Source organism: Hyla sarda, chromosome 8, assembly GCF_029499605.1.
Source record: "Hyla sarda isolate aHylSar1 chromosome 8, aHylSar1.hap1, whole genome shotgun sequence".
Lineage (NCBI taxonomy): Eukaryota > Metazoa > Chordata > Amphibia > Anura > Hylidae > Hyla > Hyla sarda.
Genome location: NC_079196.1, coordinates 159,664,420 through 159,686,873, shown reverse-complemented (window position 1 = coordinate 159,686,873; position 22,454 = coordinate 159,664,420). Strand labels below are relative to the sequence as shown.

Genomic DNA, 22,454 nt, shown 5'->3' with positions numbered 1-22,454 from the left:
TAAATGTCTGATCTATCAAAATATAATGTTAATTATCCTGTAGAATATATATAACTATAAAAAGTACAAAATTGCAGCTTTGTTTGTCACATTTTATTAAAAAATATATTTTATAAAAAGCAATCAAAAAGGTTAAATATAAGCAAAAGTGGTACCGATAAAAACAACAGATCACAGTGCAAAAAAGAAAAAAAAGCCTTTATACAGTGCCGTATACAAAATAAATAAAAAAACTGAAAAAGTTATAGGTGGTCAAAACAGGGCAATTTTATAGTATATTTTGACATATTGTTTGTTTATGCACTTATGTGTACTGTTGTATATTATTATCTCTCTCTTTAAAATAAAAATTAATTACAAAAAAAAAAAAAAAAAGTATGAGTGTTTTTAAAGTGGTACAATAATAGAAAAGCATATAACCATGGGAATCCTTGTAATGGTATTGACAAACAGAATAAAACATGTCATTCTTACATGTAAAGTGTAGCATGAAAACTAAACCTTCCAAAATTTCACCACCTAAATAATATTTTTTGGTTGTGCCATACATTTAATGGTAAAATGAGTGATCTCACTGCAAAGATTGATCAAGCAAAAAACAAACAAAAAACAAGACCTCACATGGGTCTGTGGATGGAAAGATAAAAGAGCTGATTTTTAGAAGGTGAGGAGGAAAATTGAAAATGCAAAAATAAAATTGGCCTGTCCTTAAGGGATTAGTTGTAAACCTGCATTTTTTGTGAAAAACTCCAAAATATTGTGAAAAAAATTTTGAAAAATTACTGTCTTTTTTTATGCATTCACTGTACGATAAAAATTATGTTATTTTTATTCTGTAAGATTATGGAGATACTCCATTTATATAAGCTTTTTAGGTTCTTTTGACAACAAAACACTTTTTCCCTTTTTTGCGTTGTCATGTTCTGACAGCCATAACCTTTTAATTTTTTGTCCAACACCATTATGCGAGTGCTTATTTTTTGCGGGACAAGCTATACTTTTTATTGGTGCCATTTTTGCGATTCATGCTACCTTTTGATCTTTTTTTACTCCACATTTTGGACCAAAATGAGCAATTTTGGATTTTTTTTTAACCATTAAACATGATAAATAACATCATAATTTTATGGTTAAAGTAATTACAAACATGGCAATACCTATTATGTATAGATTTGGGAGTCTTTTTGGTTTTGGGTGATAATATAGGGTTTTATTGGTAAAGGGGCATTTATTTTAATTTTTTTTACAATTTATTAAATTTAATGGAAATTTTTATTAATATTTTTTACAGGTTATACTATGCTGCAGTACATCTGTATACACTGTATAAATCAGTATACACTGACATGCAGCCTGTGCAATCCAGCCTATGGCTGGACCTCACTGGCCGTTGTACTAAGCAGACAGAAGGCCATCAGCTGGCCTCCTGTTGCCGTGGCAACCAATTGAATCCTACGATCGCATTGCGGGATCGCTGTTGGTGAACAAAGGGAACCCACTTCCCCTGTCAATCATATAGATGCCGTGGTCAGTACTGATCACAACATCTATGGGGTTAATACTCTTATGCATACGCTTATATGGATTATGGTAAAAGGGGGTGATTTAAACTTTTAATATGAAAGGGGTTAATATATGTGGGTTAAACCCTTACAAAAATAATATTATATATATTTTATACACTTCATTGGTTTCTTAGGGGGTCACGTGAACACTCACGTGACCAGTGCCAATGAATATTAAAATCCAGCCAGTGGGCCCTCCTCCAGCACGCAATTCAGTGTCAGAGGGACCAGATGCCAGACTGCAGGTACGTATATGAAATCAGGGACCCCACATCGATCTCTCGCTCACCCGCACTATAACACGGTGTGTTGGGTTTAGTATGGGTGAACGGGTGACCATTTTCCTTTAAATGAACATAGAATGGGTTTTATTATCTGTAGTTTATTCAAATCCCAAGGCTAGCATTTCTTCTATTCTACCAGCCATACCTTGTATAGTCCATAATTGTGTTGAGTCTATGAGCAATAGTTATTACAGTACAATCTTCAAATTCTTTTCTGATGGTCGACTGAATGAGTCCATCAGTCTCCAGGTCCACAGCAGCTGTGGCTTCATCCAGCACAAGGATTTTTGTCTTCCGAAGAAGTGCTCTTGCCAGACATACCAGTTGACGTTGACCAATGCTATGAGAAACATAAATTAAGTGGTACAATGATAACATATACAAGAGTAAGTAGTACGCTTTGTGACTTTACATTTATGTAGTAAATCACAATGTCATTCATTACAGTGGTATTCCCGCCTAGTTGATCAAAGTTAAAATGAATCTGTCAGCAGTTTTTGCTGCTAAGAGCTGTCGACACTGTAGGCTAGCTATAAGGGTATAAAAGCAAACTGTTCCTTTCCTGGAGCTGATGATTATTACCAAACTTATGAAATCGCCTATTTATTTCTCAGCTAAGTGTCAAGGAGGCAGAGCTTGGCACCCCTTTCGGCTCGCCCTCCCCTCCTGGATTCTCTTTTATGTAAAGAGTTCTGTATAGCAGTAAGGAAAGGCCTCAAAGGGGAAACTGAGCAAGGAGGCATGCCAGGCTGTGGCACTTGAGCAACTCTGCACCACCTGACACTCTGCTGACACTTGGCTGAGAAATAAAAAGGCAATATTTGGAAACCATCATCAGCTCCAGGTAAGGTACAGTCTGCTTATATACCCTAACAATATACAGAAAATACAGCTAACAGATTCACTTTAATATGGCCCACAACTCCTAAACAAGCACAGGTCAAAGAGCATGCCTCTACGTCCATGGGGCTTGTTGTAAAGTATCTCTCTAAATGCTGTTAAAACCCTCTCAGACAAGATATCACCCCCCTCCCCATAATAATTTACTTAAAATTTAAATAAAGTTTACGATAAGGAAACAAATTAGAACAAAAGAACATATTTCAATGTCAAATCTGATAATTAAAAAAAAAAAAAAAAAAAAAGGAAATAAAAACCACAAATCTGGGTGAATCCAAAAGCAAAGAGTCCTGAAGGTCGGCACTGTATACAGACTTGGTATTCTTAAAAAAAAAAAAAAAAATTCATATCAACTGGCTCCAGAAAGTGAGACAGAATTGTAAATTACTTATATTAAAAAAATCTCAATCCTTCCAGTACTTATCAGCTGCTGAAATTTAGTTATTTTCTTTCTGACAACAGTGCTCTCTGCTGACACCTGTCTGTCTCAGGTTTGCTATGGGGATTTGCTCCTACTCTGAGCAGTTCCTGAGACAGACAGAGGTGTCAGCAGAGAGCACTGTTGTCAGACAGAAAAGAACAACTCAATCCTTCCAGTACTTATCAGCTGCGGAAGTTAAGATGTTCTGATTTTCTTAAAGAAGTAATTTACAAATCTTTTTAACTTTCTGGAGCCAGTTGACATGAAAAAAAAAAAAAAAAAATTTTACTGGAATACCCCTTTAAGTCCAATGGTGGGTGCTCTGCTCCTCGTGGTCCGACTCACAATCATGTATCCAAAGAGTATAGAAAGCAGAAGAGCGGCACTAATAAAAATATCAGTGATTTATTCACCCCATTCATGTTACAAGTGCAACGTTTCAGCCTCACCATGAGGCCTCTCTCAAGCCTCTTCTGTTTTCTATACACATTTAGGGGATATATTCACTTTAAGAGTGCTATTGTTTATTCTGCAGACTGAAATATAAACCAGTTACAAAACATACAGATAATGTTACAAAGAAGAATTTTACTTGAGAACACATCTCACCTGAGATTTTCTCCTCCCTCTGCACACTCATGGTTAAGCTTGTCAGGAAGACCTGAAACAAAATTCTTAAGATGTGCAAGCTCCAGGGACGTCCAGACTTCCTCATCTGAATACTTTTCAAAAGGGTCAAGATTCATTCTAAGGGATCCTGAAAACAACACTGGATCCTGTAGATAAAAATGTTAGTAGAGAAGTAATGGGCTTCATGTTGGATGCCTAGATCTGAATGTGAAAAGAACCCAATGTGAAAAGCTTTATTCTAAAAATGCATTCGCATTTCGATCCTTGTAATTCCTCTTCGATGCAGTTGATCCATAATGAGAGATACCATTGCCGTCAAATTGTGCTAATGTGTTTCGGGCCAACTGTCCTTATTTATAACATATTTATACATATACATGCTATGAATAAGGATGGATTGTCATTATCAATTATCAATATTTAATGGCAATGGAATCTTGCATAATCTACAATAAAGCTGTGAATTTTGATTCACCATCACCGATTAAAATACAATGTTCAAAAGGCAGACCCACCTGTGGAATGATTGTGATCTTAAATCTCAGATCGTGTAATCCAATCTTTGCTATATTGCAGCCATCTATAATGATTTCTCCAGAAGCAGCCTCATTGATACGAAATAGTCCAAGTGTAAGAGACGACTTCCCAGCACCAGTTCTGCCAACAATCCCAATCTACAAAAAGGTTAAGGAATGAAAAGCATAAAACTTAAATAAAATGATCATCTACATAACAGGAACATAATAGACATTAAAACATGTATCTTTTAAACTAAGAACTGTACAGACTTCAATCTCTACATCAAAATGATTCCCCTACAATAAGGAGGACACAATGGAAACAATATAACAGAAACTTGCTTTTTCTAGAAAACTATAGCTAGAAAACCAGTGCTTCATCTTTTGTGAAACTAGATTTGGACGGTTAAAGGGATTATCCAGGAATAGAAAAAAAAATTAAAAAATTTTAAACCACTCCCCCCCCCTATGTCTCCAGGTTGGGTGTGGTTCTGCAGCTCTGTTCCATTAAAGTGAATGGAGCCAAGTTGTAATACCACACACAACCTTGGGACAGACATGCAGCTGTTTTTGAAAGAAATTAGCTCAGTTTTTCTATTCCTGAATAACCCCTTTAACAGCTATGTGATACCTTCTAAAGACCCTACATACGACAGCCCCCTTAAACAGTTTCATGGTTACATCACTGCAGCTGAACATAGTGCAATGGAGCATCCCTGTGAGTACCCACCTTATAATATTTATCGTAGATCAATACATGTCTGTACTTAGAAAATCCCTTTAACCCCTTGGGGACAGAGCCCATTATGACCCTAAGGACGGGAGCATTTTTTGCAAATCTAACCTCTATCATTTTATGCATTAATAACTCTGGGATGCTTTTACTTATACACTTGATTCTGAGACAGTTTTCTCGTGACATTCTACTTTATGTTAGCAGTAAATTTTTGTCGATACTTGCATCATTTCTTGGTGAAACATTCCAAAATTTCATGAAAAATTTGAAAATCTTGTATTTTTATAATTTTGAAGCTCCCTGCTTGTAAGGAAAATAGACATTGCAAATAAATTATATATTTATTCACATATACAATATATGGGTTCGTATTAAACGTTGACTTATGTCCTGTATAAGATACACTTCTTCTAGACTGTTGACTCCTATTAGAACGGTGGCGGAGGTGTGGGCGGTGGTTTTCCGGGAGCTTCCCAATACCAGTAATGTCCCCCCTAGGGCACCTCTGAGGGGCAATCCTCATTATGAGCACCTACAGGGGTTAGAGGCTGCCGGATTCTGGAGCGATCATAGAGTTAAATTCGCCATGCATTTGTTTGGAGAGTTCTCCTCATTCCCCTCCTTCCAGGAGATGTGTGACCGCTTTCATCTCCCTTGGAATGCCCGGTTTAGAAACTTCAAGCTCAACATACAATGGTCTTTTCTGGACCATTGTAACTTGAAACTAGACTCAACATACAATGCTACAGACAATCCAGATCTGTGAAACATGGCAATACCTGGAAGAACTGACCAATCAGAATGGACATTTCACTGGTAATACCCCTGTATTCCTGAAGTGCATGCACTGACTGGCTGTCTGGTAGCACCCCCTCCAGTAGAGGGAGGTACTACATGATCTGTAGTACTCTTTACTTGTGCCAGGGATAGCTGCTCGAGGTGAGGGCGGCTCCATTTTACTTTTTTAGGACACTGTGTGTACTGTACAGGACCCTGAAGAAGCTCCTGTCCTCTACATAGACAGTAATTTACAGCTCCCAGTAGCTATTTCTTACTTTTATATGTAAGGACTTGCTTTATCTGTTTTAGTTATCTACTTATTTTTCTTTAATCCTCACTTTTTCCTATTTTTGGATGACACTTTGGGGGCTTCAGAACAAATTACCAGGTTTCCATAGAGCAGGCATAGGCAACCTTTGGCACTGCAGATGTTTTGTACTACATCTCCCATTATGCTCTTTCAGCCAAAATGCTGCCAACGCATCATGGGAGATTTAGTCCAAAACATTTGCAGTGCCAAAGGTTACCTATGCCTGCCATAGAGTTATGGTCTCAACATACAATGGTCGTCCTGGAACCAATTAATATTGTAACTTGAGGGACTCACTGTATTTATATGCTGGATTCACATGCAATTTTGGTTTAAATACAAGGCTTATATACCAACGCTCTGAAATGAGCTAAAAAGTTATATTTGCCCTCAAAATATAACATACCATACAACACAACAGTGCACAAGGTTCTCTGACTTTGCATAGGATTATCATCAAGTTAGAAATCAGGTGTATTTGTATTGTAATCTGGGAATTTTCCAATCCAGTAGACTTTGCAGCCCTTGATTATCAAGGACATGTTTTGAAATTTTCACATGGCTTTATGTAGATTTATTCACCACTTGACATATGTTAATATCTTTGGCATATACATGTGGGGAAATCTGTATACGTTGAAGGTAACTTCCTCCAAAGTATAGAAATGTATATTACACAGTTACATATGGTGCCTAAGGGCTCACATGTAAAATAAGTATATATGTGGTAACATGTGGTATACATTTCTTTTCAGCATTCCTCTACTTGCAACTATAGTCTCATGCATTTACCTTTTCTCCTCCGTGCACAGTAACATTAATGTTTTTTAAGGCCAGGTCTAAATCTTCCCTGTAACGCAAGCAGAAATTTCTAAACTCAATTTTTCCTTCATGGGGCCAGTTATTCTCTGGTGTTGTCTGCTGCAGAGTCCATGGAGCCTAAAATAAATGATATAAAATGATACCAAAATGTAAGAATTTCTGTATACCATCACAAACTGACATCACGTGTAGCTCCATCTTGTTTGTTAGCAGACAATGTAAAACAATTGTCTCCCTTGTCAGTATATTTTTAAGGTTGATATGAAACATAAGATAATGTAAGGCAGTTTATTGTATTACAATAACTTTGACAGGTTTGTAAAATAAGAATTCATATATAAAAATCATAATGACCAATATTGACAGTGATAAAAAAAAAATTGAAATCACATCAATTCTCCATCTGTATTATACATCAACTTAGTTTCTATTTATTCATATTTTAAGTTCATAGATTGTAATAGCCACATTGGAAATTTATCAGAAATATCAATTAAATTCCCATCAAAGTAGTGCAAAATAGTGTTATACTGTATCAAATTCATCAGTATACAGAATATTCCTATACCATATCTATTTTCTCTTTAGGCAGTTCCTAGTACTATGGTCATCTTGATACCATGTTGAGAAAGGTCCATAAGGAGTGAAATGTCAAATTACTTGGTATCATCTGGAGAATATCTAACAATACTAATATCTACCTACTGCATTACCTTGAAAAGAGTGTAATTGATATTAACAGTTCTGTTCTATCTTCACTGATGTCCACCATTACCTTGGTGTTATCTGCAATCGCGCTGATGTCCTCTGGTCTGCTCGAAGGGCTTAATGGCGAATTATAGCTCAGATAACACTGATCAGGGTTGTGCCTATGCATAGCACTGATCAGTATTAGTAATCTTACAATTGCAATATATAGTCCCCTGTGGGGACTAAAAATAAAAATAAAAAATTCCCTTGATTTTGTTAAATAAAGTAGTACAATAATAAAAAAATAAAAGAATTATATATAAAAATTGGGTATCCTTTTAATCAAAACCCCCAAAAAGTTGCAAAATTGCGGGTTTCTTTTCAATTCCCCTCTCACAAATAATAGCTTTTTGGGTTTCGCCATACATTTTACCATAAAATGTAAGGAGTCATTACAAAGTACAATTGCTCATGCAAAAACAAGCCCTCATATGGGTCTGTGGATGGTAAAATTAAAAAGTTATGGCTCTTAGAAGGCGAAAAGGAGGAAAAGGCGAAAATGCGTCCCCAAATTCAAAATGGGCTGAGTCCTTGAGGAGTTAATCCTTTAGATGCCATGATTAATACTGATCATGGCATCTAAAGTATTATGGAGGGTGTGTACAGACACACATTAGACCACCCACAGTGCAATCAAGGGGGTCAGATGTGATTAGATGGCTGCTGGCGCTCTACTCACCATACCAACATATATATTTTATCACTATGAGGGACATTTATCAATGTTTGCTTATGTATTCTTTTTTTAATACTTTTTTCTTTACTTTTTTTTGCTCATGTGTGACTTATTTATCAACTGGGTTCTGCCTGTTGATAATTTTCTTTCACGTAAGCAATTTTTTCTTTTTCACTTTGGTAGTAGCTTTTTCTGCTCCGTGTTTGAGCTGGAGTAAATTTAATAAATTTTTAACCTTGTTGCGCCTTTTTTTTAGCGCAGTTGCGACTGTCGCAGTTAATAAATACCTGACTACCCATAGTTCATTTTAAAATTATTACTACGTAGTTAAGTTTTGGAAAACTTGCTTTTCTCGCTTTTGAGTCAAAATGTCACACGAAAAATCGCGTAGTCGCAGGTGCGACATTTGTGCGACATTTTTACCAAAAAATTTTTTACTAAATCACTTGATAAATGTCTGTCTGTGTGTATAAATGTCCAAACTATTAAAATAAAATGTTAATGATCCCGTATGGTGAACGATGTAAATGTAAAAAAAATAAATAAAAATGTCCAAAATGTATGATTCTGGTCACATTACATCCCAGAATGTAAATAACTGGTTACAAATTCACATAGATGCAAACGTGTTACTGATAAAAACTATAGATCACGATACAAAAAATTACCCCTCATACACGAAAAAAATAGTAAGTTGTAGGAGTCACAATATGGCAATTTTAAACATTCTAAAAAGTTAGATTTTTTTTTTTTTTTTAAAGCAGTACAATAATAGAAAAGCATGTACATATGAGTATCATTTTAAAAGGAAAACTGTCACCAAATCCCCCTCCCCCCCCCAAACACACTAAACAGAGGTACTGGCTGGTAGAGTGGGGGACGTTGATCAATATGATGCCTACCATGCCCAGATCTGCCCCGCCGTTCACAAGTTATCTTCGTTATTCCAGATATGCAAATCATCTTCTAACTGGCACGGGCGGGGTTACTGCCTTCATCTGGTACTGTGACGTCACCGCCGCTTGGCCCGCAGCAACGCCCGGCTTATGCATATTCATGCCCTGCTTCTTCTCCCCGCTCTGTATGTGACTCCACTGGGCTGAGGCCGCTTCCAGATCTACACAGGAAGCCGGCACATGCACAGTGGAGTCACATACAAAGCGGGGAGGAGAGGGAGATTTGGAGGGAGGGCATGAATATGCATAAGCCGGGCAGTGCTGCGGGCCAAGCGGCGGTGACAACACAGTACCAGATGAAGGCAATAACCCTGCCCGTGCCAGTTAGAAGACAATTTGCATATCCGGAATAATGAAGATAACAGGCGAATGGCTGTACGGATCCGGGCATGGTAGGCATCATATTGATCAACGTCCCCCGCACTACTGGCCAGTGGGGGGTGTTGGGGCGGGATTTGGTGACTGTTTTCCTTTAACTCCTTAAGTACACAGCCAATTTAGGCCTTAAAGGGGTTATCCTTCATGAGGTGATTTTAGCACTTAGGACTTAGTCTCCTAGGACTGTATCCACCTTTTCCAGCCCACAGGAGCACCTGAAAGCTAAACTAATTTAGACCGAGCCGAGAAGTTCATGACTAATCGAATTACTGTTACTTCGCTCATCTCTAGAGACCAACCATCAGAGACCGGTACAGACATTAGATTATGAACTACAATTCACAGCCCCTGAAACATAGTCAAAAAAAGAAAATTCCTGGAATACCCCTTTAAGGACACAGGAAATGTTTGCGTTTTATATCTCTTGGAAAAATAAGAGTTAATTTTTCCTCCTCACCTTCCATCCACAGACCCATGAGCGCTTGCTTTTTGTGGAACAAATTGTACATTTTACTGACACCTTTCATTTTACTGTAAAATGTATGGTGAAACAAAAAAATGATTTATGGTGGGAATTTAAACATAAAACCCCAATTTTGCTAGTTTTGGGGGTTTCTGTTTTTACGCAGTGCACTTAATGGTAAAACGGACATGGCTTTTCATTCTGTGGGTCAAAATGATTAAAATGGTACCCATGGTTACATATTGTAAAAAAAAAAGTTAGTTTTTTTTTTAAACAAAATGTGTATGCTTTAACCCCTTAAGGACATAGGGCGTATCCATACGCCCCCGTTTCCAAGTCCTTAAGGACCGAGGGCGTATGGATACGCCCTGAGCATTTCCGGACCCCGCCGCTAGCCAGAGGGGAGCCGGGGCCGGATGCCTGCTGAAATCGTTCAGCAGGTATCCCGGCATATCGCCCAGGGGGGTCATTATGTCCCCCCATGTCGGCGATTGCCGCAGATCGCTGGACAATTCAGTCCAGCGATCTGCGGCGGATTCCGGGTCAATCGGGTCTCCAGTGACCCGATGACTCGGAATTACTGGCTGATCGGGGCCGTCAGAGACGGCCCCGAACAGCCAGAGCCAGCAGGGGTGAGGTGGCACTGGTGCCACCTCACGATCGTCCTGATTCGTCGGCCGGATTCCCGGCTGACCAATCAGGGCGCCTGCTGCGGGTGTCACTCCCACAACCCGCTCCGCCCCTCTTCCGGAGGACGTGAGCGGGTGCGGTACGTGGACCACGGCAGCTGGGGACCCCGATCCCCGGCGTCCCTGTTGGGATCGGGGCCCCAGGAGCGACGGCGGCGGCGGGACTGACCTGTTCCCTGAGCAGCAGCATGAGGTGAGTTACAGCCTCCTGCTGTTGCTTAGCAACAGCTCCCAGCATGCAAAAAGGGCATGCTGGGAGCTGTAGTTATGCAACAGCAGGAGGCAGACCACCACAACTCCCAGCATGCCCTTATGGGCATGCTGGGACTTGTAGTTTTGCAACAGCTGGAGGCACATTCTTTCTATGGAAAAGTGTACCTTCAGCTGTTGTATAACTACAACTCCCAGCTTGCACAATCAGCTAAAGTGCATGCTGGGAGTTGTAGTGGTGCATCTGGTGGTTGCATAACTACAACTCCCAGCATGCCCGTTGGCTGTCGGTGACTGATGAGATGTGTAGTTTTGCAACAGCTGAAGGCACACTGAGTTAAGTAGCAAACCAGTGTGTCTCCAGCTGTTGCATAACTACAATCCCCAGCATCCCCAGCCAATGTAGTATGCCTCCGGCTGTTGCATAACTACAACACCCAGCATGCCCTTCCGCTGTCCGTACATGCTGGGGGTTGTAGCTTTTGCAACAGCTGAAGGCACACTGGTTGCAAAACACTGAGTTTGTTACCAAACTCTGTGTTTCACAACCTGTGTGTCTCCAGCTGTTGCAAAACTACAACTCCCAGCATGCACTGATAGACCGTACATGCTGGGAGTTGTAGTTTTGCAACAGCTGGATGTTCCCCCCCCCCCCCCAATATGAACGTACAGGGTACACTCACATGGGCGGAGGATTACAGTAAGTATCCGGCTGCAAGTTTGAGCTGCGGCAAATTTTCTGCCGCTGCTCAAACTGCCAGCGAGAAACTACTGTGAACCCCCGCCCGTGCAACTGTACCCTAAAAACACTACACTACAAAAAAATAAAATAAAAAGTAAAAAACACTACATATACACATACCCCCACACAGCCCCCCTCCCCAATAAAAATGAAAAACGTCTGGTACGTCACTGTTTCCAAAACAGAGCCTCCAGCGGTTGCAAAACTACAACTCCCAGCATGCACTGATAGACCGTACATGCTGGGAGTTGTAGTTTTGCAACAGCTGGATGCCCCCCCCCCCCAATGTGAACGTACAGGGTACACTCACATGGGCGGAGGATTACAGTAAGTATCCGGCTGCAAGTTTGAGCTGCAGCAAATTTTCTGCTGCAGCTCAAGCTGCCAGCGAGAAACTACTGTGAACCCCCAGCCCGTGCGACTGTACCCTAAAAACACTACACTACACTACACTACACTAACACAAAATAAAATGTAAAAAACACTACATATACACATACCCCTACACAGCCCCCCTCCCCAATAAAAATGAAAAACGTCTGGTACGCCACTGTTTCCAAAACGGAGCCTCCAGCTGTTGCAAAACTACTCCCAGTATTGCCAGATAGCCACTGACTGTCTAGGCATGCTGGAAGTTTTACAACAGCTGGAGGCCCCCTGTTTGGGAATCACTGGCGTAGAATACCCCTATGTCCACCCCTATGCAAGTCCCTAATTTAGGCCTCAAATGCGCATGGCGCTCTCACTTTGGAGCCCTGTCTTATTTCAAGGCAACAGTTTAGGACCACATATGGGGTATCGCTGTACTCGGGAGAAATTGGGCTTCAAATTTTGGGGGGTATTTTCTGCAATTACCCTTTTTAAAAATGTAACATTTTTGGGAAAACAAGCATTTTAGGTAAAAAATTTTTTTTTTTTTTTTTACATATACAAAAGTCATGAAACACCTGTGGGGTATAAAGGTTCACTTAGCCCCTTGTTACGTTCCCCGAGGGGTTTAGTTTCCAAAATGGTATGCCATGTGGGTTTTTTTTTTTGCTGTCCTGGCACCATAGGGGCTTCCTAAATGCGGCATGCCCCCAGAGCAAAATTTGCTTTCAAAAAGCCAAATGTGACTCCTTCTCTTCTGAGACCTGTAGTGCGCCAGCAGAGCAATTTTCACCCCCATATGGGGTGTTTTCTGAATCGGGAGAAATTGGGTTTCAAATTTTGGGGGGTATTTTCTGCTATTACCCTTTTTAAAAATGTAAAATTTTTGGAAAACCAAGCATTTTAGGTAAAAATGTTTTAATTTTTTTTACATATGCAAAAGTCGTGAAACACCTGTAGGGTATTAAGGCCAAAATGGGCTGAGTCCTTAAAGGGTTAAGGACTCAGACAATTTAATTTTTATGTTTTCATTTTTTCCTCCTCGCCTTCTAAAAATCATAACTCTTTTATATTTTCATCCACAGACTAGTATGAGGGCTTGTTTTTTGCGCGACCAGTTGTCCTTTGTAATGACATCACTCATATCATAAAATGTATGGCGCAACCAAAAAACACTATTTTTGTGGGGAAATTAAAACGAAAAACGCAATTTTGCTAATTTTGGAAGGTTTTGTTTTCACGCCGTACAATTTATGGTAAAAATGACATGTGTTCTTTATTCTGAGGGTCAATACGATTAAAATGATACCCATTATTATATACTTTTATATTATTGTTGCGCTTAAAAAAAATCACAAACTTTTTAACCAAATTAGTACGTTTATAATCCCTTTATTTTGATGACCTCTAACTTTTTTATTTTTCCGTATAAGTGGCGGTATGGGGGCTAATTTTTTGCGCCATGATCTGTACTTTTTTTTGATACCACATTTGCATATAAAAAACTTTTAATACATTTTTTTATAATTTTTTTTTAAATAAAATGTATTAAAAAAGTAGGAATTTTGGACTTTTTTTTTTTTCGTTCACGCCGTTCACCGTACGGGATCATTAACATTTTATTTTAATAGTTCGGACATTTATGCGTTCTGAATGATCGGATCGCGGGCGTCGGCCATTGCCGGCGGGTCCCTGGCTGCGATCAGCAGCCGGGATCAGCCTCGCATGACACGGGCATCGCTCCGATGCCCGCGGTTATGCTTAGGACGTAAATGTACGTCCTGGTGCGTTAAGTACCACCTCACCAGGACGTACATTTACGTCCTGCGTCCTTAAGGGGTTAAGGTTCACTTTATCGCTTGTTACGTTCCCTGAGGGGTCTAGTTTCCAAAATGGTATGCCATGTTTTTTTTTTTTTTGCTGTCCTGGCACCATAGGGGCTTCCTAAAGGTGACATGCCCCCCAAAAACCATTTGTCGCTCCTTCCCTTCTGAGCCCTCTACTGCGCCCACTGAACAATTAACATAGACATATGTGCTTACTCGAGAGAAATTGGGTTTCAAATACAAGTAAAAATTTTCTCCTTTTTACCCCTTGCAAAAATTCAAAAATTGGGTCTACAAGAACATGCGAGTGTAAAAAAATGAAGATTTTGAATTTTCTCCTTCACTTTGCTGCTATTCCTGTGAAACACCTAAAGGGTTAATACACTTACTGAATGTCATTTTGAATACTTTGGGGGTGTAGTTTTTATAATGGGGTCTTTTATGGGGTATTTCTAATATGAAGACCCTTCAAATCCACTTCAAACCTGAACTGGTCCATGAAAAATAGCGAGTTTGAAAATTTTGTGAAAATTTTCAAAATTGCTGCTGAACTTTGAAGCCCTCTGGTGTCTTCCAAAAGTAAAAACTCATAAATTTTATGATGCAAACATAAAGTAGACATATTGTATATGTGAACCCCAAAAAAAAAATATTTGGAATATCCATTTTCCTTACAAGCAGAGAGCTTCAAAGTTAGAAGAATGCAAAATTTTCATTTTTTTCATCAAATTTGGGGATTTTTCACCAAGAAAGGATGCAAGTTACCATAAAATTTTACCACTACGTTAAAGTAGAATATGTCACGAAAAAACAATCTCGGAATCAGAATGATAACTAAAAGCATTCCAGAGTTATTAATGTTTAAAGTGACAGTGGTCAGAATTGCAAAAAATGCTCTGGTCCTTAAGGTGAAAAAGGGCTCGGTCCTTAAGGGGTTAAATTGCCCTATTCTGACTGACTTTAAAGTTACATTTTTTTTTTATACAAGGCTGTATGAAGGGCTCATTTCTTGCATTGTGATCTGTAGTTTTAATGTTTTAACAGTTGCTGGGACTGGGGGAAATGGCGGCTCCTATAAAAAGGTATCTACATACAGCGTTTTTAAAGCATGTCATTCAGACTAAGGCTGGGTCCACACTACGTTTTGTCCCATACGGGAGCGCATACGGCAGGAGGGAGCTAAAACCTCGCGCTCCCGTATGTTACCGTATGCGCTCCCGTATGCCATTCACTTCAATGAGCCGACCGGAGTGAAACGTTCGGTCCGGTCGGCTCATTTTTGCGCCGTATGCGCTTTTACAACCGGACCTCCGGTCGGCTCATTGAAGTGAATGGCATACGGGAGCGCATACGGTCACATACGGGAGCGCGAGGTTTTAACTCCCTCCAGCCGTATGCGCTCCCGTATGGGACAAAACGTAGTGTGGACCCAGCCTAATGACCATCATGCTTATGGCTGCATGATAGCAAATAAATAAAACAAAACAAAAATACCCCCGGGGTCGTGACGTGCTCTGCCAGGGGAGAGCCAGGACTCCGTAAAGGAGATCACAGTGGGAAGTGCAGGAGCTGTAAAGCATCTGCGACAATGCGGCACTTGTAATGGTGAAAAAGCCCCTCCCCAAATAAAAATTTTAATTGCCCTTAATAAACATTTAGTATCAGCAATATATAAATTAATAAACATATTTGGTATTAGCACAAGCGTTAATGTTCAATCAAAATATAATGTTAATAATCCTGTATGGTGAACAGGCTAAAAAAAAAGTGATTAAAAACGCACATATATGCAAGAGTTGCTCCAATAAAAACTACAGATCACGAGCCAAAAAATTATACATTCCCGTATATGGAAAAATTATAAAGTTCTAGGTGGTCAAAATAGGGCAATTTTAAAATAATACCCATGCTACATGCTTTTCTATTATTAAAAAGCTTAAACTTTTGTTTATGAGGGCTTATTTTTTGCGCCACCAATTCTACAATGACATCAGTTATTTTACTCAAAAATCTACAGCAAAATGGGGAAAAAAAAAAAAACATTGTACGACAAAATTGAATAAAAATACACCATTTTGTTAATTTTGGGGTCTTCCATTGTTACGCAGTAAATTTAAACTCTCTCATTTGGGGGGGGGGGGGGGGGTGGCTTGCCACGGACTGAGATGGCCACCTGAGAGGAGAGCTCCCGTACCCAGAGGCCATTAATCAGCTACATAAGCTTCCACAACTCTGATACCCCATGCCGATGGGCACCCGCCACCGCAAGAGATCCTCCTCCAGCTGTACTGGCTCTCACCTGCCTCCGGGAGCCATAACCCGCTTCCTGCTGCCCTAGTCGGCTCCGGCCTCACCTCCGTCCACCCCGCCAGGCCCAGAGCGCTCCACTTCCGCGCCGTGGGACCTGCATCGGAGACAGCAGCTACTCCAGGGAGACCTCTGCAACCCCAGGCAGTGCGCTGCCCGCCGGAGCTGCTCCACACTGGACCCCGGCGCAGCGGGTGCGCTGCGCAACAGGAGCACCTGCCCTCATCTGGTTCCTGTGTGACTGATGTGCTGGAGGCTGCTCTGTGTGCTGCCGGGTGGGAGCCCTCGCCAGTAGACCTCAGCGCTCCTAAGGCAGTAAGTGTCTCCCCTGCCCTGTGACCTGCTCCCCAGCGGTGCCTGCATCGCCCTCCCGGGACCCCATTGTGCGCTCTGCGGCTCCATTAACCCCTCCTCCCCTGGACTCTGAAGTGCCCTCAGGGTCAGTTGCCTCCGCTGGGGCCTCATCCACGTTGCATCCTGTGGGCTCCCCTGGCGCTTTCCCCCCTGTGGTCCCGCCACTGCCTTCCCAGGGGTCCACACCTGTCTCCTCTCCACTCGGGGGCCTGGTCCGGTTCTCTCTGCTGCCCCTGCTGCCTCCTGTGCCTTTTCTCCCTGCGGGGCCCTACCTAACCCTCAAAGCAATATGGCTGCTTCCAGGAACACAGCAGACAGTCCCAGGGGGGTGACCTCTCCGGTCCCTTTATCCACCCTCAGGCCTGTGGTGGCACCCTCTCTGCCTGCCCTCTCGCCACGTCGGGAAGTGGGTTTGGACTCGACCCTTATGTGCTCAGGGGCCCCGGCTCCCATATCAGCCACACCTGACCTCTCTTGTTCTCTCAAATGTCTCAATTGCCCACAAAGGAGGACTTAAAGCTCTTGTTGGAGAGGTGAGAGATGCCTGCAGAGCGGAGATAGCGGACATGCGTAAGGACCTTCAACATGTCTCGGATAGGGTCGATGACCTGGAAAGTGCGCATGACTTTCTGGGGGACTTGCACTCACATGTGGAGGATTTGGACAACAGGGGCAGGCGTAATAACAGAGTCAGGGGCCTCCCAGAGGCAACCAGAGATGAAGATCTCTACGCCACTCTGGAAGCCATCTTTAACATGATCTTGGGTGAGCCACCCTCTCATAGGATCAAATTGGACCGTGACCATTGGGCGCTCCGCCCTAGACCCACCAATGGTCCTCCCAGTGACGTTGTCTGCTGTGTTACTAATTTTTAATTGAAGGAGCGGATCATGTTGAAGTCCCGCTGTCTCCGGAATTTTGATTTCGATGGGACCCCTATCCAGCTGTTCCAGGACGTGTCCTGGATTACTCTCCGGAAGAGGAAGATGCTGCAACCCCTTCCGTCTGCCTTGTGTTCTGCGCAAATACCATATCGATGGTCATTCCCGTTTGCTTTACAAGCACGTTGAGATGGACGCTCTGCTGTACTACGTTCTCATGCAGACATCCCTGAATTCTGTGCCTCATTGGATCTTCAGGTTCCGAAGCTCCCGGACTGGGCTCTGACTCCCCCTCCTCCTCCCCTGCCTGTGCTCTGGCAACCTGTTGGAGGGGGGTGTCCTGGAGATGTCCGGGGTCGGCGCACCCCGGTCGCTGCTGGCTCCCGGTCCCGACCGCCCTGATTTGGACTTCTGCATTATCTCTGGAGTTGCTGGCATTGGGCTCAGTCTACTTTGCTGTGGACTGTGTAGCTTTTAGAGTTGACTAATTGTCTTTGATTTTGCCCTTAAGGGTCACTCCTTATGTTTTCTGATACTGTGGTGCCTCTTGTGGGTACACTTGTGGAGCAGTGGTTTGGCCTGGCCTCTGAGTGGGATTCCTAATCTCTTCTTGGCATTCCCATTCTCTGACGTGTCCTTCCATTTCCCCCTTCGAGGCCATGACAAACCGTGAAATGTTATTGTGCGGTTTCATGATGCTACTGTTTGGGTTCACTAAGGTCTCATCTCTGGCTCTAGAGTCAGTGGTTCATTCGTTATTTTCATTTATTGTGCTTATGTTTTCCTTACGGGTTTTATTCCTGCTGTGCCTGTCTGTCTCCCCTTCATGTGTTTCTCTTGGTTCGTGTTCAGTGTGTCCCCTGGACCATTTCTTTTCTTCTCTTCTTTCCCTCTTTTTTCTTAGGTCCGGTCCTACATTGTGGAGCTATATGGAATCTGGAGGACCCCGTTGTTTCCCTCCCTATGGTCTGAGTGGGTACTACACACTGCCTCTTGTCCACATTTTCCAGTTCCCACATGGCTAAGTGCGTCTCTCTGAATGTGAAGGGTCTTAACTCCCCTACTAAGCGGCGTCTGCTTCATAGGGAACTGCTGGCCCTCAAGCCTTTCTTCAGGAGATGCACTTTGACAGGTCGGGTAGCTTCCAGTTCTTACATCATCTCTATCCACAGACATTTCTAGCTTCCACTGATAGGAAAGTAGCTGGGGTGGCTATAATAGTATCCCAACACTGTCCTCTGCAAGTCTCCTCTTCTTTTACTGACCCGGCAGGGAGATTTCTTATTATCCATGGTTCCCTCGGGGACAGCCCTTTACTTCTTTGTAATGTCTACGCCCCTAACTCTGCGCAGATCCCCTTCCTTCGTCGGGTACTACAATGCTTACGTGCCTACCCGCCCTCGGCCTGGCTGCTGGGAGGGGACTTTAGTTTTTTCTCCGTCGGCCGATAGACACTCCCAGATACGGCTCTCTACCCTTTTTCGGCAGTTGGTCCGATCGGGTGCGCTATACGACCTGTGGTGCATTAACCACCTGTCAGATTGCTCATTTTCCTTTTATTCTCACCCCCACCAGCTCCATATGCGAATTGATAATTTTTTCGGGAACCTCCCCTTGGTGCGTATGCTCTCTGCTGCTTCTATGGAACCTATCTCCTGGTCTGATCATAGCCCTGTCCTTGTTTCCTTCTCTCTGTCTTCCTCCTCCTCTCTTCGCTGTCACTGATGGCTTAATGATACCTTGCTCAAAACCCTACTCCTCTTCTACTGCTTCTCTTAAGCTTTCGTCTGCCTCTTCTTCGTCCTTCACTCTCTATAATGGCACTAGACAGGGTTGTCCTCTCTCTCCCTTGATCTTTGCCTTGTGTATTGAGCCACTGACCGCCCTGATCCGGGGGAGCGCAGACATCTCGGGAGTTACGCTTCATGAAAAGTCTTTTAAAATCTGTCTTTTTGTAGATGATGTCTTGCTTACCCTCACTAACCCTCTTCTGTCCTTGCCTAAGTTATACAAACTTTTGCATGACTATTGGCTGGTTTCGGGCTTCAAAGTTAACCTCTCCAAGTCGGAGGCTATGCCTGTCAATCTTCCATCCGATCTGGTATCGCAACTACGCTCTAGCTACTCTTTTCGCTGGTCTCCTTCTGCTCTAAAATATTTGGGGGTCTCTCTCTCCTAGTTATGCCTCTCTACTCTGTCAAGTTTCCCTCATTGTTCTGAGAGCTACGGTCCCTAATGGAAAAGTGGAGGTCTCAATATATCTCCTTTTTCTGGGCAAATTGCTGCGGTCAAGATGACTATACTCCCTAAACTACTCTATTTTTTTTTTTAAACGCTACCGGTGCGGGTGCCCTTAGCGACGCTGCGCTCCTTTCAATCTGCTATTTTTCGGTTTATTTGGGATGCTAAAAGGCACAGGCTCCCTATGTCTGTGATGGCTAGTCGGTCTATGGGGGGGACTCGGGGTACCAGACGTCGTGAAATATTATTGGGCGGCCCACCTGCGTCACCTGGCTGCCTGGTCTACTCACTGGGCATATAGTAAGTGGATGGAGCTTGAAAAACTCTGGCTGGCACCGGTACACCTTTAACACCTTCTTATGGTCTTTCCCACTTCTCCCTCATACTCATCCTCTTTTGGGCCCTATGTCCTTCACCCGGTATGTTTGGACTTTTTGCGCTAACCGCTTTAAGCTTCTCTCCGATGCAATCCTTCCTGTACCACCCGGCTTTTCTCCCTGGTAGCACTTCTCGTATGGTGAGGGAATGGGGTTTTAGGGGTCTATTTTGTTGGGCTGATGTAGTGAACCTTGTCACCCGCACCCTCCTACCTTTTGAAGATTTGAAATCTCGCTCGGATCTCCCTGCTTCTGAATTGACCCACTATATGAAACTGAGGCACTACCTGTCTTCACAGCGGGGTACTCTGTGTCGTTCCCCACGAGCTTTGAACGGTTGTGTAGGAATGGGCCCCAGACAAAGGGACTCCTCTCGAGCATTTATTCCCTTCTGCTCTCTCCCCTGGAAGATGCCACCCCATCTCATTGCTATATGGGGCGTTGAGAGGAGGTCCTTCACACTTCCATTTCGTTGCCCCAGTGGCAGGTGATATGGGATAGGGCCTCTAAGGCCTCCATTTGCACGGCTTACAAAGAGACACAGTACAAGATGCTCATGGGCTGGTATCACACTCCGGTCTTGCTCAATAGATTAAACACTGATATTCCCCCTCAATGTTGGAGATGCGGGGTGGGGTTAGGTGATACATATCATATATTTTGGTCCTGCCCATTGATTACACAGTTTTGGGGAATGGTGCAGGGTCTGATTCGGGAGATTCTGGGGGTTGGGGTGCCCTTGGATCCCCTGGTCTATCTGCTACACCTGTCGTACCAGCCCTTGGCCAAAGGTCCGTTCAAGTTGTTCTTGCAAGTGGTTTTAGCTGCCAAGACCCTAATTGCTAAGCACTGGAAACACACCTCCCCTCCCTTCTGAGGATGACCTCATATCTAGGATAAGAGAAATTCGCTCCTTAGAGTCCATTACCGCTTCCCTGAATAACTCCATTCCGCAATTTCTTTCCATATGGGAGCCGTGGGACAGGTTCTTTCCCTTTTCTTTCTCTTTTAATTCTCCCTCCTGTAATGTCCTTGGCTTGTGGCCTTTCCCTTTCCCCGGTGTTGATTGTTGTTCCTCCCTCTCCATCCCCTCACTATATTGCTCTTCTTTGGAACTAATATGGTTTTCTATATGTTATTATATTGCCATGATCTTGATCTGACCATGTATTGGTTCTCGAGTATTTTTATTGCTTTGTTTGTCCTTTTGCTCTGGGGTTTTAACTCCACTTGGACACACCTGTTTGTAAATTTTTATGTAGTTTTACACAAGAACAATATAGTTAAAAATAAATAAAAATGAAACTATCTTTATTCTGTAGGTCCATACGATTGAAATGATACCCTACTTATATAGGTTTGATTTTGTCGTACTTTTGGAAACAATCATAACTACATGCACGAAAATTAATACATTAAAAATTTTCCTATTCTGACCCCTATAATTTTATTTTATTTTTCTGCGTACAGATTACTATGGGGGCTCATTTTTTGCACCGTGATCTCAAGTTTTAATCAGTACCATTTTTTTTTTGATCTGACTTTTTGATTGCTTTTATTCCTTTTTTTATGGTATAAAAAAGTGACCAAAAATATGCAATTTTGGACTTTTGAATTTTTATAGTTCGGACATTTACGCACTCAGCGATACCACATGTTTGCTTATTTTTATTATGTTTTTATATTTTCTATATGGAATTTGGGAAAAGGGGGGTGATTTAAAACTTAATAAGGAAGGGGTTAAAGTGTAAAGTTTATCATTCTGAGCGCCGGAGCCTACACAGGACATGAAGTAAGCCCTCAGGCTACCTCAGCAGTGGATCACCCCCCCCCCCCCCCCCATCGCGCTGCGGGGGTGGGGGGGGGGGGGGTGGGTTTGCTGTTGGGGGCGCGTTGGGGCGATCCACACCACTGGACCACCAGGGATGGAATAAAGGCACCTTTAGACACCGCTGTCAGCTTTGACAGCGGCGATCTAAAGGGTTAATAGCCGGCCACGGCTATCGCCGCATGTTAGCTATTAACGCCGGCCCACAGCTACAAGAATCAGCTGAGGGCCGGCCTGTATGACGCGGGCTCGAGTCGGGAGCCTGCGCCATACCACCTTAATGGCACATGGACAAGTATACACGTCCATTGTCGTTAAGGGGTTAATTGTATTGACCCACAGAATAAAGAAATAAAGATATGTTATTTTAACCGTAAAGTGTACAGTGTGAATGCGAAACACTCCAAAACTTAAAAGTCTATACAGAGACTACAACCAACC

The 22,454-nt window shown here is 42.5% G+C and overlaps 1 protein-coding gene across 3 annotated transcripts in view; it reads right to left on the bottom strand.

Annotated features, from left to right (window-relative positions):
• ABCC1 (ATP binding cassette subfamily C member 1) overlaps positions 1–22,454 on the bottom strand; it is a 222,725-nt gene that overhangs the window by 6,823 nt on the left and 193,448 nt on the right. For all 3 annotated transcript variants that reach the window (XM_056536365.1, XM_056536367.1, XM_056536366.1), the window contains 4 exons: positions 6,937–7,083; positions 4,316–4,474; positions 3,780–3,946; positions 1,995–2,189 (listed from right to left, as the gene is read on the bottom strand). In XM_056536365.1, coding sequence (XP_056392340.1) covers positions 1,995–2,189; positions 3,780–3,946; positions 4,316–4,474; positions 6,937–7,083 — 668 coding nt within the window. The remainder of the gene's footprint in view (positions 1–1,994; positions 2,190–3,779; positions 3,947–4,315; positions 4,475–6,936; positions 7,084–22,454) is intronic.